The sequence below is a fragment of the Psittacula echo genome (assembly GCF_963264785.1).
Source record: "Psittacula echo genome assembly, chromosome: 3".
NCBI lineage: Eukaryota > Metazoa > Chordata > Aves > Psittaciformes > Psittacidae > Psittacula > Psittacula echo.
In genome coordinates this window covers 27287154-27306516 of record NC_137736.1, presented here as the reverse complement: position 1 = coordinate 27306516, position 19363 = coordinate 27287154, and the positions used below count along the sequence as shown (strand labels likewise).

The window sequence follows — 19363 nt, the reverse complement described above, 5'->3', positions numbered from 1 at the left end:
CATCAGTGTGTAAGAGTCACTGCTCCTTGTAAGTGAACTGGCAACTACAGTGGTAGAAAACATCAGTGTTCTCATTTATTTTTGACTTGCTACAGAGCAGCTTTTGGTTAATAAGCTTTTTGTTAATATCATTCTTGTGCTTTTGATGCCCTCATCATTTCTTCAATGAGAAGTATTGCCATATTAATAACAAAAATGCTTAAGTGCATACTTTCTGACAACTAGATGATAAATACTGTACTCTTAAGATGCTTCATTTGCAGTCCAGGGTACTGCAGCAGATACCCAGCCAACGTAACTGTTGGAGGTTTTGAAACATCTTCATTCATAATAGGTATTAACCATGAGCCATTATTACTGTAAGAATATTTTTATGCTGACAATTACTTTCTAAATGTATATTTAAAAGAAAATCTGTTTTAATATCTAGCTTCTGACAGATTCACTAATACGCTGCTGTGAAGATGGAGTATGGAGTTTTTCTTTCCAAGACAGCGGTGAATGGGAAAATACCATGCTTGTCTTTACCCTTTAACATCCCCCATGCGCATAGGCTGATTTTGAACCAAATACAGGTTATGACTGTGTTTAACTGAGTGGTCTGGTGCTGTCAAAGCCTTTTCATACTACTCTTTTAAGCGTGTTAGACAGCACTTACGAGAACAGAGTATAGTGTTACATTCTTGCAGCTGAATTCAAACAACTCTTAAGATGCTTTCTTCATAAAACTAAGATCTACATTCAGATTCTGTTTATGCTCCCTAGACTTCTATCATTTCATACTGTGCTAATGCAGTGTTTCTACTTTCCAGTTTATGACACTGCATCTTTTACAAAGAATACACAAAATCCAGAACTTCAGGCTGATTACTAGTGATTTCAAGGAGAGCCCTGAAAATACATGAGGACTGAATCAAGTAAATAATGTGGAAAGTTAATAGGTAATCCAGATGGAAACAAGTTCAGGAACAGTGTAGAGATGAAGGCCAGAGATTGAATTGCTGTAACTTGGGGCAAATAGATGGCATTAAAACAGTGAAAAATTAGAAACCGTGTCATGGTGGGCATCTAAATCTTTCCTGACAAAGCATTACCAAGTGTTGCAGGGAAGAGTTCTTTGTATATAATGGAATAAATTTAATTAAAATAAATATTTCCACATTGTAAGTTCCAGTTTTCTCTCATAAATTGGAGTGGATGGTCAGGACTGCTTGATGCAAGAAATCGGCATCAAGCAACTTTGCATCTTCCACATTGACGCCTTCAGGCTTTTTTCTGACTTGTGCTTCCAACAGCTGTCAGAGTGTTGCAATTTATAACCCTTTCAGTGGGATTTGTAAGCCAGCCTTTGGATTATTGCTGTGTCACTTCTGTATATTTCATTTAGATACTGATTGGAACACATTCTCTTAAAGTAAGAACTGAGTGCAGACCTTGTTCTAGTTGAGGCAAATTTGCCTTTTTTTCATCATATATATATGTATGTGTGCATATATATAGTTATATATGTATGTATATGTATCGTATATGTGTGTATATATACACATACACAAGATAGTATTTTATATACCTATTAAATGTCTTATCTATATATATTTATAGCTATATATAAAATACATAGATAAAAAACTTCCATGTATTTGATCAAAAATTCCTGAAATATTTTAAATAAGAGTTCACAAGGGTATATATAGAATACCTCTGTTTGTATGACAGCCCCTTTCTGTCTTTTTCATATTTGTCACTGAACGCTTAATTTACTACTCTAGCCCATTTTATTCCTCGTAAAGCAGTTTAGTATCTGAAGAGATGAGTTCAAGAATAACTTCATAAATTTTGTATCCTCTAGGAATAGAAGCTGTAATTGCATTTGAATCTATTTCTGAAGCTCCAAGGAAATACTGATTTTTTTGATTTTTGAATTTTATTTTTTATTTTTTCTCCTTCCATAGAAGTGCATGCAAAAGGAAAATTAGAAGATTCTTTTACAGGGCACTTCAACTGCAGATGAAGAGCCAAGCAATTTGCAGTTCTTTTACACTGACTAACTCATATTTCTTGCTGCCTTTTCAGCTTCTGAACTGCATTTTAACCATGTGTACTGGTGCCAGAAATACTCTTGAAATTTAGTCATATGGAAAAACCAGAAATTACTCATTTTTTATGCAGCAGTGGGTGGTAGTTAAGATTTTGTGTGTGTATTCATATATGTATGACCTTTTGTGTGTATATTCATATATATATGACCATATGTTTGTGTGAATGTAAATATATATATGCCTTAGTCCTAAGCTGATTGTGAGAGAGAAAGGAAGTGAGAAGTAGGGGGACACTTGCCTAATGCTAAATTCTCAATATGCTGTGCACCTCTGTTTCAAGTGCTTACTACAGTCCGTATTTTTCACCTTGCACAGGTGATCTCACACTGACGATGTTTGCTTTGTCTTGAAGCCTTCAACACCCCTTTCTGTGTAAATACATCCTCAGTGTGACACTGTGTGAAGGGAAGAGAAGGTGCTAGTAGCTTGTGCACTGGCTAAAGCCTATGCCACTGCTTAGCAGCTCTGAAGAAAAACCCTGTCAGAGGGTCTGGGTTCTTCATGGAGCCTTTGTCTGAGCAGGGAGGGGGTATGTTGTTAGTACATCAGTTGGGCAGAACACCATCAAAGTATTTTCCTCATTCAGCAGTAGCTTCTACTTGGGTTAGATCAGCAAGGTGCAAGTTGTCAGTGTCTTCCAGTTGACAGCTTTTAAAGCACACAGGGAGCATTCCAAATCATGCTGTGTGTTTTAGGGAGGGGGCCACTCACTAATTCTGGGGAATACTTGTGTTTGCTTTGCTATTTTTGTGGCCACTGCTGCAACTACTGGAAAACACTTTTATTTGTGCAAATATGTGAAAATTAGAAGATACCAGCTCGTCTTTAGGAGACAGATTTCATGCTGTTAATCTGCCACAGGTTTGTGGTGGGAATTCCACAGCATTCTTGTTGCAGCAGTTACGGGATTGACCTTTTTTGGACATTTCTAACCAGAAGACACTTTTTCTGGCTAAAATTAGTTGTCAATACCATGTGAATACTTTAATAATTACCTTTTGTTTGTTTGGTTTGGTTTTTTTTTGTTTCATTAAAATCCAGGTTTGGCTCTATTATACAAATAAGGCCTTATAGATGCTTTTGCCATGCATATCTCCATGTCTTTGGTATGTAGAATTGCCAGGTGGGCCAGCTAGAACATAACCCACTCCTTGCACATAAGTAGAAACCAGTCTTCTATAAATTACCTCATCTGCAAGGTTCCATATTTTCATATTCCTTGTTTCTCATGTCTGGCTGTGGAGAAGGCTCACACAGCCACATGTGATTTGTCTTTCACCTTGCCCTTGCCCAATACTACTCTCAGGGAGTGAAACCTCCAGGCTGGCTGCTTCATGCTCCCATCTCTGTCAAATGACACTGGAAAACACTGTGCATAAAGCACCTCCCCATCAGTGGGTAGCAGCAGGGTGACTGCTTTGTGCCTTGTGGTGTGGGCCTTCAAAGGGCTGTGGCTGCTTTGAGATGCCCAAGTCAAAGTGAAGGTGTTTGAAGTGGAGGTGCCAACCTGAAAAGCAAATGATTATATCCTTGTTTCTCAAAATGCCTGTTGTGACAAAGCAGAAGCCAACAAACGTAGGTGATGTATTTTGAAGTGACCTTGTATCAAACTATTCAGATCTGAATTTCAAATACTTGCATTTAGGATTCTGACTATTTAGAGGAAATTACACTGCAGCCTTCATTTTGTAAACGCCTTTTTCCAGACTGTGTTGTGTTTTTTACCCCCAACACTTGTCTCTGGAGCACTGTGTTTTCTTTTTCGTTTTGTCATGGGTATTTTCTTCTGCACAGGAGGAAGCAAAGCTCAGCAGCACGTTATATCTGTGCCATCAGGGGCAGGTGGAGGGAGCTTGGGCTGTCGTGCCATCATAGACAGACATTCTTCCTACCTGTTGTATGACCACCACGTTGGTCTGGGCGTAAAAGGATGTGGCTTGTCTCATGGTGTGGTTTGTTCGTAGCACCTGGGGGAAGGAGGGAGGCTGTATTTTGGTGATGGTATAATATACCCCCTTTTTGTTCCTGAGGTCAACAGGCAGGATCTGCCCACGCTTTTGAAATGGCATCATGTCACGCTTGTCCTGAAATAGCATTAACTGACTAAGAGGTCACGAGCACTTTTCAGCAGTGGTGTTCTTTGTTGTTATCCACACCTTTAATTAAAATTTACCTTGAAGACTGCCTGAGGGGCAGCCAGACACAGGTGCTGGTTTCAATATAGCTGCAGAGCTGTCCCTGCCTAGCTACAGCTCAGTCAAGTGACCTGCAAGCTCTGGCTGTCCTTGAGACTCGGCACAGCCTGGTGGCCCTCCTGCCTGGACATGGGCACTTGCTTGAAGCTTTGGTGTCCTTGATGTCCAAGGTTGAACATCTTTGGGAGTGATGGCCAAGCTGGAAATTTCCAGGGTTTGTGTACATCTGTCTCATACGTGCCTGTCCTCTCACTCTGTGAGAGACCTCCCAGGCTTTTCTCACCATCGGGGAAACAGGCTATGGTCATTTTCCTTCTTTCACAGCAGGAAAACTGAGGCATGATAAGCGTTACTGTTGAGGGTTATATCAAATCAGTCCCATGGCTCAGGAGCAGAAAGAAGACAGTGCCTTAACTTTAGCCGTGTCATTTTCCTAGACAATCTGAACGTATTTTCAAAGTCTAAAATAGGAGATTTCAGTTCTCATTGTTGCTCCCTCAGCAGGTTAGGCCAAATTAATTTTGTCTGTTTGTTGTATAAAATGTATGTTGGGGCTGATGTAACAATTGGGTGATGTTGTAAATGTCGCGTTACAGGGAGTAGTGTATTTTATAAGGGTTTGGTGTACAGTTCCTCATAAACTTCTGCCAAGTGATTTCTTTTGTTTTTATAAGATAGTTAATACGGCAGGGTTTTTACTACAGTAAATAATACGAAATGGTGCAGTCACTTTGTGCTTATAATTAGGCATCTTGTGAAGTAAAACTAAAATAAATCTGCACTGCATAGCATGGTAATCATGTTGTTCTCTGTTTTTGCAGCCCTGTACCAGACTGAGTTTAAGGATGAGTGCTCATCTCCCAGGTGCTGAAAAAAAAAGTAGTTAAAGTGCTGTATGGTTTTTGACTGCATAAAGAGTTTGGGGTTTTTTGTCAGTGGTACCTGGGAAAACTTACTTCTTTCTTAATTTCCTCCTCCAACTCTAATCAAAGAAATCCTGAAAGGCTTTTAAAACTTGTCTGTTCTTTCTGATGGTGAAAGCAGTGTAGTATATGTGCCTGTTATACTGAATTATTTCCAGGTGCGTTCCTGTGCTTTTAATTATCAGTCTTGTTCTAGTGTTTGTGGAAGAGGAGTCACAGGGGCCCAACAGAATTGCTTTGCTGAGTAATTTGTTGAAGATCCTCACTTGACATGCGGGAAGCATGCAACTCATTTCTTTCACTCTCTAGCTCTTTTTGTGTTTTTATCTGTGCCTTCAGTGGTGTAAAGATGTCAATGCATGTTTTGCCTAGTGTTTTCGCTTCAGGAATGTCTGTAAGTTAACCTCAACATCAAATTAGTTACAATTGAAATTCCCCAGAGTGTTGTCATTAAATCAGGGTCTCACGAGGTGTGTTTAAATTGGCCATGGTCAGTGCCCTGACCTGATAAAGCAGCATACCGAGCGAGCCCTTGTGGTGTGTCACACTACTCCCTTGACACAAAGTAGGCAGACAGGCAGTTGGAATGGCTGCCTGTGGCACGTATTTATGAAAAATGCTGAAGTCCAAGTCGTGACACATAAGCAAATAAATTTGGTAGTATACAAGAGTCAATATAAGAATTTTGAAAGCCAACTTTAATGGGGTTTAGTCATTTCTATATATGGGAAATTCTCTTTCCTTTTGTAAATGTAGCTGTGACTAGCTACTGCTTGATTCTCTTTGGGTTCCTGTGTGCCAGAGCAGTGGGGATTTAATGCAGGCAAGAGTCAGAGACCTGCTGATGTTTTAATTGTGAATGTGGGTAAAGCAGGTAAATGCTAAACCCAGCATGGCTGTTCTTCAGTGTTCATCAAAAAAGGGCTATCCCAAACATGAAACCCTCTTGCTCCATCTCTCCCGATTACATCTCCCTGTGTTCCTACCACCCTTCTTTTTACCCTACTTTCCTCTTCCTCCCCAGAAGATGTATTTGGAAATACAGCATGAAAGAAAAGTCTTTAAGGAATTGTTTGACCCAGGTGTATTTTTGGCCATTGCATATTAACTAAACAGAGAGATTAAGAGAACTAAACAAAATGCTGTAATCTTCCTTATCTATTGCTCTGATGAGTACTCTGGTCTCTTTGGTGTTTGAGCTACAAAGAAGAAAGAAAGGCAGGTTGAACATGGAGGGAAAAAGTGAGGAAGACTAGGAGGATGAGGATATGTATCGTATGATGTTGGTATGTATTGTCTTTTCCCATTTTAAAGATAGGTTTCTGTGTTGCATCCCCAGATGGGATGGACATCCCATCTGAATGGACAGACTTTTGACCATATGATTTGTGTTGGAGTAGTTGGGGCTCGTTTCCTTAATTACACCTGCAGGGAGGTTGCATTTCTGACACCTAGAGTAAACCCTTGCTTCGGCCATGTGGACCTTGGGGTGTCAATCCCCATGTGGTGGGGAAGTTCTGCATTGCTGAGTCAGGCCCTGAGCGGTGTCATGATATGGAGTGGTGGTGTTGAAAAAATGAGGCAGGGGGCACATCTTTCTGAGGTTCTCACAACTTAAGTCCTTCAATTTTTGTTTATTTCTTCATACTTGCATCTAGTATGTAGTGACATTGTGTTTCTTGACCATTCCCTCCTCCTCTTCTATTGGTCTTACTGTTAATGTTGTCTTGCCAGCACTGAGTCAAAAATTCAAGCCTTAATTAGAAGCCCAGCTCTGAGCCCAGAAGATTTGTCCAAAAAAAGTAGAAATGGGATATCTAGAGTCCTTTTGATGTTTTGACTATTCTAAAGCTAAAAAAAGAGTTACTGATGAAGAAAAAAGGAAGGTGCTGAGGCTAAATTCTTCATTGGGAACATGCTCAGCGGAGCAAAAAGAAAATTAAAATTTTGTCTCTGTAGAGTGTTCATCTGTTTTCAAGCCATCCTTGTTACTCATCTTAAACAACGAGTTCTTGTTGATGTAAGCTTTTTTCATTAAATTGGAAAGTCAGTTTTTAATAACTTCAATGAGAAATGCTCCAGTGCGAATCTCCTAAATGATTCTTTAAAAAAATAAATGAATCCACCCCCTGCTTCCCAGCACTTGAGTTGTTAAAGCTGAACCAGACGTGAAGCTGGACAAAGAGTCTGTACTGCTGGTTCTGACTTAGAAGCAGGAAATGACTTGCATTTATATGGCTAAAAAGATTGCACTTTTCCCATGCTGTGCTGACTGAGCTGCAATCTGTTCATAACCCCTGGAAATGTAAGGAAGACTGAACCTTGTGCCAGTAGTGTTATGCTGTTGCAGTGGTTCAGGGTCTGCTTGATGAGGAGTACAGTCGTCTGTGACACGGGAGAAGGAAGGAGTGCAGCCAGGGGCAGTGTTCTCATCAGCTGTCCTAATACAAATTGTTCCTAATTGGGAGCCATTGCCCTCAAATGAACACCAGGAATTACAAACTTGTTAAGTTTTTCTTGCCTTTTTCCCTCCTCTACAGTTTGTCATCAGTATAGGTTAACGCCAGTTACTGGAATAGGTGAATTTTGCAGTACAAGGTTTGTCCATCACTAAATTGGTTTGTTTGAGAAACTGAATTCTTAAGTATTTTAACAATAAAACCTAATTGCTTTTCTTTATAAATTCAACTAAGTCATCACCAAATGTAGGGATAATGTTACTTCTGTTGAATAACTCCAAGTATTCTGTTGAATAACTCCAAGTTGAATACTCCAGCTTTTATATGCTATTAGCGTATCTCATATTCTCACATTAATTGGGTTTTTGTCTCATGTTGGCTGTTACTTAATACTCAGATAGTTCATCATGTATTTTTAATAACATTTTTTAACTTTTTTTAATGTGGATGTTATGATAGAAACACCAGAGCATTAATGATTTTAGAAAGACCAAAGTGTTGGATTTCTTCTTGGGACAAGTAAAGTTAGAATGGAATTGATGAAATTGCATTGCTGTGAGAGGTAATTACAGCAGTGCTGAGCCGGCAAATCCAATCACCATTTGAGTATAAAGCATTAACTGAAGTGATGGATGAGGCTATGGGTGGAGAAAATTGATGTAATTGAGGAGGTGATGAGCAGAAGATAGCCAGGCTTTTGTGACCCCTGGTGAAAGCGGTTTGCTAGCTGTGCAGGCTACTCATATGACTCCAGTGAATGTTAAGGTGGTTTCAGAAGGTTAATGGCATCAAAGTTGCACATTTAGTAGAAGGTTAACTCACAGAGAAGGGTTCCATTTTTTTTGACCTCACAAAAGAGCCATCAGCTGCCATGTTTTCCTTAAATTTTATAAGCAGAAATTTTAAGTTGTCACTTGCAGTGATTTGTGCTGGCTGAAACATGGGAGAGAAAGGTTTGTGTAGTAATCAACTCAAGAAACCCTTCAGATCTGTCTGCAAGATGTTCTAAGAAGTTCTTGTGACATCATGATATTTACCAGCCCATTTCAAGCAGTATACTACTTATAAGGCGTGGGAAAAAAAGGGGAAGTGAGAAACTTACAGCTGGGTTTTTCAACACATACTGTCACATCAGCGTGACTGTGCACTGGTGGATGCATTCCGGGTATCCCTCCATGAAGTTAACCAGCAGTTCCTGCTTCTGTTTTACATTTCAGTGACATTCATGTTCTGTACTAGAAATTAGAGCTCAGCATTGGGGAGGTTTGTGGAAATCTAAATTATTCCACCTCTCGTGAGGCTGTGCTATTAACAGCATACTGTAGTAAAAAAAAAACCCAAAAAGGCATTTTCTGGAGTAAGTAGGTTTTTTCTTCTGCCTTCTAACTAAGGCTGCACACTTTGAATGCATGGAACGGCAAAACCATATAGGTTTGTTTTTTCTTTTCCTGGTAGAAAAGGTTTCAGCTCTTGAATGCAAGTATTTTGGCTTTGGTTACATAATAAAAAGCCAATTCTTCACATGGGATCTCTTATTTTTATCACTGCTGATGGAAGAGAGTAACACTCAGTTGTGACCTAAGTGAGTAAGAAAAGGCTAAAACAGTAAAATGTTGCCCTGGAGAACTGGATCTATTCTTACTTCTGCCATGAAAGTCTTCTGCTAGGCTTAGCATGCTGTGGCTGCCATAAAGCACTTGGGACAAAAGATGCCTCTTTTTCTTATGGCTGCATCAGTGGACATAGTCTGCTCTGTAGAAGTCCTGGCCTCCAACAGCTGCTGGCAGCTGTATTTAAAAAGTTTAAGATGGCAAATTCTCTGAAAAATGTTATTCAGTGTCTTGTAGTAACACCCAGAGTTACTACATGCTTCTGGTATGTCTTTTGTTTGCTTTCCCAATTGCAAAACAAAGTTGTTATTCCAGTTTTACCCAGTCATCGTTGTGTGAGCATACCAAGGTGATGAATTCCACAAACAGGGCAAGTATGTCGTTTGGTACAGAGTTCACACTGGCTGCCTCAGATGAGCTGTAGGATAGCAGGTTGGACAAAGAGGCACTGAATACTCCATTCCAAACACAGCAGAAGTTTTGTGGAAACAAACATGTTGTAATAGATTAGAGCTTTTTCTGCTGATTCTTGAGCTGGTTGAAATAGGGCTGCACATGTGACCTTTACTCCATCCTCTTCCATCGCATTCAGTCTTAATGCATGTCTAATGTTGGGATTTTGAATTTAATATTTATTCAGTGTCACCAGGTTCACAGAGCGTGATTTTATGTACTTGCAGGTATGTTTACTTTTATAGTTTTTAAGTTTATCGTCAGCAAAAATAATCAAAGTGAAAAAGAACATGGGTTAAATATAGTATTACTCTATCCTTCTCTAAAACTGACATACCTCTTGCAGAATGCTCCATCTTCCAAAGAAAGCTGTCAGAACAGTGGCACCAGCAAGGGCTTTGTTTCCAAGAAAAAAATAGGTTAGTTTTGAAAAAGTATTCCTGCGTATCAGGCAACAGATACCTTGTGTGAAACATGAGATGAAATGTTACATGCCACCTTGTACACGCATCTTTTTGGGCAGGTTAGCTGTGGAAAGAAGTTTCTGTCGGTATAAAGTACACCTTCTTGTTTAAGTATGGAGACTAAAAATAACTGTACCTGTCAGAGGCAATAGAACAAGGAACGCATGTTTATTTTTTATAAATGTTCTATTTAAAAATTGGATTGAAAGATTTTTACTGCAACTTTTCATCTTTTCTATCAACGTTAATGAAACCAGGCACATTTTTTGTATTGTTTTGTATAAAAGGTTAAATACTGTAAAAACAGGGAGGTAGTCTGAAGCACATAATTCAGTTGTTTGATAAGGTCTAAGAACTGAAAAGCAGCCTATGTAGTGCTTTTTCTATTAGGAAATGTGAAAATAAACGTATTTTCAACCTCCCCAGAGAAGGAAAACAAATAGGAAAATAATTAGAAGTGACAAAATGAATGTATGAAAAATACTAGGCAACATGAATTGCTTGTCCTGACTGGCTGTGCAATGGAGGGTGCCTATGTGGGTTCTTAAAAGTTTAACTGTCTCTTAGTAAGTGTTTATGTGTGTCTGAATATCACATTATTTCTTGTTGTGAGATATCTGATTTACTAACCTAGTATAATCCAGCTCTAATGAAAATAACCAAGGCAGTTCTTAAGCAATTTGTGCTTTTGTAGTTCCCTAACACACAGACCAGAAACAGCTGAGGTATCTTGTGGGTCAGACTTTTTCAGTTCTGTACATCACTGTAATCTTCCGGACTTCAATGCCAATAGGCCATTTAGAAGATCAGTTACATAGACTGGAGGTCTGGCACAACACTTTTCTTTCCTGGCTCTGTGCCTAATCTCACAAAACCAAGTCAACTTTATTTTGACTTCCTTTCCTCTTTCTATGCCATGCAAAATTACTTTGTTAGTTCTTGTTTACATGGCTCAGTTTCATATAGCTGATTTACTCAGCTTTGTCTTGAAGTGGGCTGGTGTGCCAAAGTTAAATAAAAGAAAGTACAGTGAGGTGAGTGCTCCTGTGCCAAAGTGCACTGTTGGCTTGGGTTTTAGCTTTAAGTAATGCCTGTGTTGACTCATATGTTTAGTTAGGGACACCATTCAGAAGAGTGTGGTGGTGGGATCAGACCAGGTTCTGGAGAAATCTCATCCTTTGGTCAGAACTTTTTCTAGCATGCAAGGTTTGGAAAAAAAATGTTAGGTGGAAAATAACCAGGCCTCCAATGTGCAGATTTGTTGAGGGAGAATTTGGTTACTTGCCTGTTAGCTTTCTGATTTGCCTTTAATCAAAAGCCTGGTAAAGAGGCCATCTCAAATGTATTAATCTTCTTGTTTGGATTCCAAGCATGTGTCCTGCTCTTGTATTTAGCTTTGTGTTTTTGGGTTTCCTGGAGTTTGAGATGCTGTAGAGGCTTGTTGAGGGGTGGGGGGTTTTGTGCCTTTGGGAGCCTGAAGCACAAGAGACTGGAAACCTACAGTAGTAAAGGTTATGGATGTATAAATTACCATCAGTTTAGCCTGTTAGCATGAAAGAGCCCAGGCTACAAGTTATGTGCAGCAATTGCTTCTACAGTGTTAATTCCCATAGCTGTGTAGAGCCACCGTATGTGGCTTTGCTCTCCGTAGGCAGGCAGCAGCTTGTTGCTACTGTTGATTTGGTTCCTCTCTTGGAATTAGCTTTCCCCCAGCTATTTGCTCAGGCTTGGTGGTTGGTAAAAACCACAGTCCAGATGGAATCTATTTGTGATAAAATACAGTTGCAAAGTGTAGGGAATGCTGATCTTGCCAGATATTAAAACATCTATCTATCTGTAGCACCTTTTTCACCCACTGATGTTTTTGCTTGTTACTTGGCAAAATCACAGTTTAAATACATCCAAATGGATGAGCATTTATTGCAGAAAAACGTGGTCTGCTTCCCAATAAAAGTAATCAGTCCATAGTTACTTTTTACCCTAAATTGGAAGCTTTGCCATGTTTTTGTCTGAAGTTAATAGCTGTAGACAGAAACCTCTTCTTAAAAGGTAGCTTATGCTGTGGCTCCATGAGTTCTGAAGCACCATTAGAAAGAAGACTCATCATTCTTGTCATTTGCGTCCTGCCGCTGTCTCTGTTCCAGGTTATTGGAGTACAGAAAGGAAACTTTAATTTACTAATGTTTTCTTACTTCTTGAACAGCAAGAGGTAGTACAGTTTGCTTTTCTTCACTTTTCCTCTCCTTCAGCTTTGCCTTCACAAAATAGCAAAACAATGCATGCTTCTGAGTGAAGGGAATAAATTGCTGCCAGCTCTCACTGAAGTGACAGATTATGAAAAGGAAGTTTTTAGATATACATTACAGATCCATAGTTTAAACACTGTTTGTAACTATGCACTTAGGTGCGTATTAGCAGGAGCTGTACAGTAGTGCGTGTTTTAAAACCAGAAATACATCCATTGGAGTGGTCAGTTTTTTTCTGTTGGAGTCAATGGAATCAGTAACTTCTTAAGGCTGCCTGAAACCCCAGGATGTCTGTGGCATCAGATGTAGAATCATAAAATGGTTTGGACTGAAAGGGCCCTTAAAGCTCATCCAGTTCCAACCCACTGCCACGGGCAGGGACACCTTCCACTAGAGCAGATTGCTCCAAGCCCCGTCAAACCTGGCCTTGAACACTGCCGGGGATGGAGCAGCCACAGCTTCTCTGGGCACCCTGTGCCAGCGCCCTGTGAGTCCCTGCTCACCTCAGCGGAGCTGCTGGCTCCTGGGCAAGGCCTGGTGAGGGCTTAAGGCTCCCTCAGTGGCTCTCACTGCTCAGAACTGAGGCTCCTGGATGCAGCATTTCCCCTTGCTCCGGGGTTGAAGGCTCCTCTCTGGAGCTGCTCACCTCGGTAAATGGCTAATTGGCAGTTTCAGATGGTGATAATACAGCTTTTACTTGTCAGCATATCAAGTATTTTTTTTGAGCAGCCTTTGACCACTCCTGTCACTGGCAGCGCTATGCAAAGGCAGAATGTCAACAGTTTCTTGTGAACGAGACACTGCAGTCTGTGGTGCTAATAAAACCCTGGCTGGGGCAGTGTCAGGGGGATATACGGAAAAAGGTATCAAGGTGTCATGGTTCCAAGAGAAACCAGACCGAGTCATACTTGTTTACTGAAGAAGGTAAAATGTAATAATAATACCAGGAAGTAAACACACCTGCTATGTGTATTAAATAAAACTCTGAGACTTCTAAGGGAAATGTCAGTATCCACATTCATTTAGTAGTAATTGTTTATTTGAAATGGTGGATTTAAACTGGTTAGCAAGGTGAAAGGTGTGCAGAAGTTAGATGTGGTGTATGGGAAACAGCGCTGTGGTGATGCAAATTGAGTAATGTGAATGGTACCTGAGCATTTAGCATGACAGGGGGAAACAGCCCTGCAGACTGTGCAGCAGGGAAGGGTTTTGTCCCTATTTGAAAAGTTGATAATTTATTCTGGATCTTGTAGTATAAGTTCATTCCCTCTTTATTGTTCTCTGTTATCCCTCTCACATGTGTGCTCTGTGAAGATGAGCTGGGATGATAACAGTGGTTAAATCCAAGGAAGCAAAACCAAGCATATTTTTTCATGTTCCTTACAGGACATAGTACCTTTGCTAACATTAAAAATATGTGAAATTTACCAGCTGTCTTTGTTTGTAACAGAGGCACATCAATATGTAGTATTGTTTATACTAAACCTGTATCAAGCTTGAGGCTCAAAGTCCTCTGATTACAGACAAATGCTGGGAGACCTGCTCCTTCCCCATGGCCTTGGGCCCCTGAGAAGTGCTGCGAAGGGACTGCTTGGCATTGCTGGTTTTCTCATGTCTGACATAACCATGGCCTCTTGAGAAGATGTGGTCATCTTCTGTTTGCACTGCAGGGCATGGTTGCTGTGATTGACTTAGGAGTGTGTGACTTAGTGGGTAGCCTTGGTATCTAATGTGAAGTTGTTTCTGTTGTTACTGTCAGGCCTTGCTAGGGTATGTCCCTGACTTGTATATTCATGCTGTTTGGTCTGTTACACTGTGCAGCATAGCTGAGCATGATAAACCTTCAGAATAATGCTAGTCAGGTTAGTTTCTGATATTCAAGAAGAAACTTGTTAAGAGAGCATAAAGCACTTCATTTCCCTTTCCCCTTCTCATTGGAAGGCGCTGCTAGTAGGGGAAGAGACTAACTCATCTTTGTGTAAATAAAAATAAAGTAGACAGCTGGAAAAATAATTATTTTTAGAGAAAGCGTGGAGTGCTTCTGTAGAACCTGAGTATAGCTTCACACTTCTGTACAATGAGATTCTAAAAAAACCTTGTTAAATAGGGAAATGACCTTCTAAAGCCTAATTTCAGGCATCTTAATTCTCTAAGTATACAGCAAGTCTTTCACTTCCATTTAGGTATCTAAGGCAAAACTGCTTCTGTTTTTATTGTTCCTTTTTCTTTTTTAAGCTTACAGTAAAATACTACCCTTGTGATGGAGTCTTGCAGAATATGTTGCTAGCAGAAATAGTTTTTCTAGGAGTGATCAAAATAGTTGAAAGAATATTCTAGTACGTTTTTGTGCCAGCTTTTTAGAATGTTTTCAGGAGCCTGATCCCATAAACTGCTGTAGTCTTCATCACTTCTGGGGTTTTCTATGTTCTCAGATGTCTAGGTCTTCAGCAAGCAGCAAGTCAGAGATAGGATGCAGGTGGGGGCTGCCCTTTAAGCTTTTACTTCTGGTAAGTTACTGGAAAGGAAACCAGGGACTGCTATAATGGCAGGCACAGCCAGCCAGTGCACACAGAGATTTGTCATCTTTCATCCTGCCCCTTTCACCATGACACTCCCCAAAAAAAAAGTGAAAAAAGGGAAAGGAAAAAATAAAATCTTAGCCTTGATGCTGAGAATTTCCCAGCAAAACGCTGTGGACTGACATAACCGAGATGATTGCTTTTGTGTAGCTAAAAACAGATGGATATTTGATGCACGCATACTAATTACTTTTGAAGTGGCTTTCCATGTGACTAGTTGACTTTGTTTGTTTCATTATGTCGTTTTTGTTGTCCTTTTTTAACTTTTATGAGTTTGGCCAATATCTGAGAGTGATCATTCACATGAAAGGAAGAGGAAAAATAATTGCACTTTTTCTTAAAGCATGCTGGGTTTATGAGAGAAATGCAGAGAGCAGCTTTCTTTAATGTTGAAAGGCATATAGTCTCTGATGCATCTTACACTCCATATGCCTAGTTTAGTTGTCTGTAATTAGCCAAGACTAGAAGCCTGGAGATCAGAAATGGCTACTGGACATTGCAAATCCACCTCATTCTTGCAGTTGAGAGGTGATGGTGTACATATAGTGTTTATTTCATACTCAGAAAAAGGTGAAATACCTTATCAGAAACATAAAAACTTAGTCAACTTCAGTATTCCTCCTCTCATCCAAGACCAATTAAAGTCCTGAGGATTTTAGGTGAATATATGAATTTGAAGCACTGTGATGGATAATAGCTTTTAGCCCAGTAGTTTGTGGTTTCCTTGAAGTGGTGCACGTGTTGCCATCGTAATACAGGTCAGTACCACGGGTCTTTTATGGAGGCCTTACACGTCAACACGGTGTTGCAAGTTCAGAGATCTGAGCTGAGCTGCTCGTGCTGGAGACAAAACCTCAAAGATGAAAACTATCAACAGTCAGCTAAGTAGCAGTTGCATCACATGTCCGGTGTCTCTGTCCTGTCCTTTGTGCAAACAGACAGCTCTGTGCGCAATGCCAGTTCTTTGCGTGTAGGAATTGCATACAGTGTGTCCTGTATGCTTTTCCATTCACACATAACACTTTCGAGAATAGAACAAAAACTCAGCAGTCAGTGTGGACAATTTCAGGTTGTTTCAACACTTGGTAGTCCTCCGTGAAAGGCATACAAAGTAGTCCACAGCAAGCCTCTGGGTAAGATGGCTTGTTTGAGAGTCCTGGGGAGCTCTCGTTTCGCTGTGCATTTGAACTTGAGTGCATTTTGAGCTAATGTGAGCATCTTTCAAAGTAAGTGAAAGAAGCTGGAGTGTTATTTAGCTGTCAAAATACAGTATTGCTGATGGGGATTCTTTTCCCATCCCTGTGCTAAAGGAGGAGCTCCAGTCTGCCGTCTTCCTCATTTTCTCACTGCATTGCTTATGATGACTTTTGGGGGATTTTTAGCATTTGTGATTTCTTACTTGTTGGGATATTCCAGAGTCCCTGATTCTTTCTTTTTTATTTAAAGAGAAGGAGGATAGACAAACAAGTAACTTCTTGTCCTTGCAGATTTTCTGAATAAAATGTTGAAATAATTTTGTTGCTGACACATCATTATCTTTTTCTTCATTTAGTGATGATAAGGTAGCAGAAGAACAAGGAGCAGAGGAAGATGAGGAGCTAACCGTTGTGGAAGATGAAGATGCTGATGACGATGATGATGATGGTGATGAAATTGAAGAAGAGACAGAGGAAGAGTATGAGGAAGCAACTGAAAGAACTACCAGTATTGCAACAACTACCACCACAACTACAGAGTCTGTGGAAGAGGTTGTCAGAGGTAAATTCATGGGCATTTTGCTTGGGACTGGAAAACTGATCCTGCTGCTTTGCTTGTTTGCCCTTTATGAGAAAAAATGTTCCAAACAGCAAAATATCCTGAGTTGCAGCATTGTTATTATGCTTTGTCTCCTGTAATTTGCACATTGAATCCCCTCCCCTTTCCCATTACAGATATTCTTTAGAGGTGTCTGTCTATGAAGTGTGGCTGTTGTGTATGATGTGGATGGAAGCAGAAGAGCTGTTTTTGTTTTAAAATAACATTAGATAAAATTTGACTGCCATGTGTAGCAAACAACACAGGGAAAGTATGTGTGTGGGTTATGATGTGCATGGGTTGCAGAAGGATGGGGAGTGTCAGCTCAAAGCAGGAGGTAGCACTAGCTGGTTTGGTCTCTTACCTGAACAGCAGTAATCAGTCATTTTGTGTGATTTCTTTTAGATACCTGTTTCCAGTGTTTCTCCATGAACTAGTAATGCAATAAGTTTAAAGGAATTTAGAAATAATTATGCAGAAAAGTGAACCTAACTAATGAGCTGTATTGGGTGGGGGAGGAGGAAATAGGAATGCGTTGCCAAAAAAAGGAAAACATGAAGTGAGAGAGAACTCTTTATTTCTAAAATTGTTTTTCATTATATTTTGTAATTAACTGCATTTTAAATTTTGACTTTTACTGTATTCTATATACAATATAGCAACATAATATTTTTAAATGCCACATTTCTTCTATGTTACATATTTGAATGAATTATCCTTATGTTTCAATTTTAGTAACTACAATTTGATATGATATAAATCTCAGTAAGATACATGCCAATATTTCTACCAGTCAGTGCTGGAGATAATGGCAGAAAATGAGATGAAAGGCTACAGTTGAAAATAAAGGAGTTGGGATGTGCAGGAGGTAGAAGAAAAATGACAGTGATTGGGGCAGTCATTAAAGGATGCAGAAAACATCTGGCCTGGCTCCTTTCCTCTCCCTTTGCTTTTGCATCCCTTGCCTCTAGGGATGCTTGGGACTGAAGTGCTAGCGGGGTCCCCCATTTTACGTGTGGCAGTGTCCTTTTCTCTTGAATCCTGGTGCCAGTGTATGGCAGAACAGGTATGGAGCAGAGGACTGATGGCTACAATTCATCACACATGCTGGGGACAGCAGGGTGTCATAAGAGTGCTTTGAAAAAAGCAGCATTATGTCTTTTAGTTTTTTCTGTTCAGTCTCCATGCAGATAAGCGTGCTAATCAAAAGCCCTGACGCTTTGCTAAAATCAGTTGCAACTGTTTCTGTCCGAGGGTGGTAACGCAGTCTTCTGCATTTCTGCCTTATATAACTGTATTGAGTGCTGTGCTCAGTTGTTGGAGAGTCATTTCAGTGAGGAGGGGGCGGGAGGAGATTATGTTTAAATCTTTAAACCAATTAAATATATTTCCATATGTGAGCTTTCACCACCTGGGGATAAAACGCCCTGTTCTCGCTGCATATTGAGAGGGGAGGAAAAAAAAGAAATACGCTTGACGTTAATGGGATTTTGGATGAGTGGAAATGAGGACGAATTAGGTAGTACATGTTCTTTACTGAGGTTGACGTTTCAAACAGGTTAAGATGTTTAGCCTTCAGGAAAATAGTGTGTAATAATAGGAATGTAAAATACAAAAGAGATGAGGCAAGTATTGAAGCCACCCTTTAAAAATCCTTTAGAAACATATACACTTGCTAGCTGATAATGAAATGCTATTGCCCGTGTTGCTGCAAGTGAGGTGAGGGCAGCCTGTTACCAGCACAAGTTTTTGGTGCAGTTCTGTCACAGCCCTTTCGGCTTTCTGACCTCCAGCTCTCCTGGAGAACGGGGTTGCAGAGACTGTTCCTGAGTGTGTAACTGGTGTCTGACAGAGTTGCACTATTACCAAATGTTTGTTTATTTTTAAACGTAAAAGTGTCCAAATAACAGAGCCTTGGCCCTTGCTGTTGCTTCCCTTGCTGCACTTGAGAGAAAGCTTCCTACAGGGTCCCTGTCCTCCTGATGCAGCCAGCAGATCCAGCATAGGAACTTCTGTGGTGAGCATCTGCCGTTGTCCTGCTGTTGCACACAGAAAAGTTTGTCACAGTCAGTACAAATGAAAGAGGCGGAGGTACCTTGTAGATGATACGCATACTAAGAAGTGGTTCATACTGTGGAGACACCTTGAAAGCCTCTTCAGATGGGTTTACGTGTTGGACCTTCATTCTTGTGGACATGAGCTCCATTCAGGCTACTTTTGCCAAGCATTAGTCAGTGCAGTTCATAAAATACAGCCTAGGATGCTCTTCAGACGCTTTACAGCCAGTTTTATATATGCATTATGAAGCTGCAACTAACATTGTCATTAGCATTAAAGAGCTCAGACAGTGGGTTTGCCCACTTTGAGAGGAGTTGCATTTCATATGTGAAATCAACAAGGAGCAACTGTTCTAAACCAACCCATAAATTAGGATCTAATTGTGGGCTGTACTGAGCGCTTTCTCCTCCAGATCAGTGGAATGATTGCCCTCAACCATAAATAATTGGAAAACATAAGTGTAATGTTATGCTTTAAAGACAC

General features: G+C 40.1%; 1 protein-coding gene across 1 annotated transcript in view; it reads left to right on the top strand.

Annotated features, from left to right (window-relative positions):
- The window catches only part of APP (amyloid beta precursor protein), a 205021-nt gene that overhangs the window by 95176 nt on the left and 90482 nt on the right, over positions 1-19363 (top strand). Inside the window, exon 6 of the mRNA XM_080613686.1 lies at positions 16581-16786. Coding sequence (XP_080469812.1) covers positions 16581-16786 — 206 coding nt within the window. The remainder of the gene's footprint in view (positions 1-16580; positions 16787-19363) is intronic.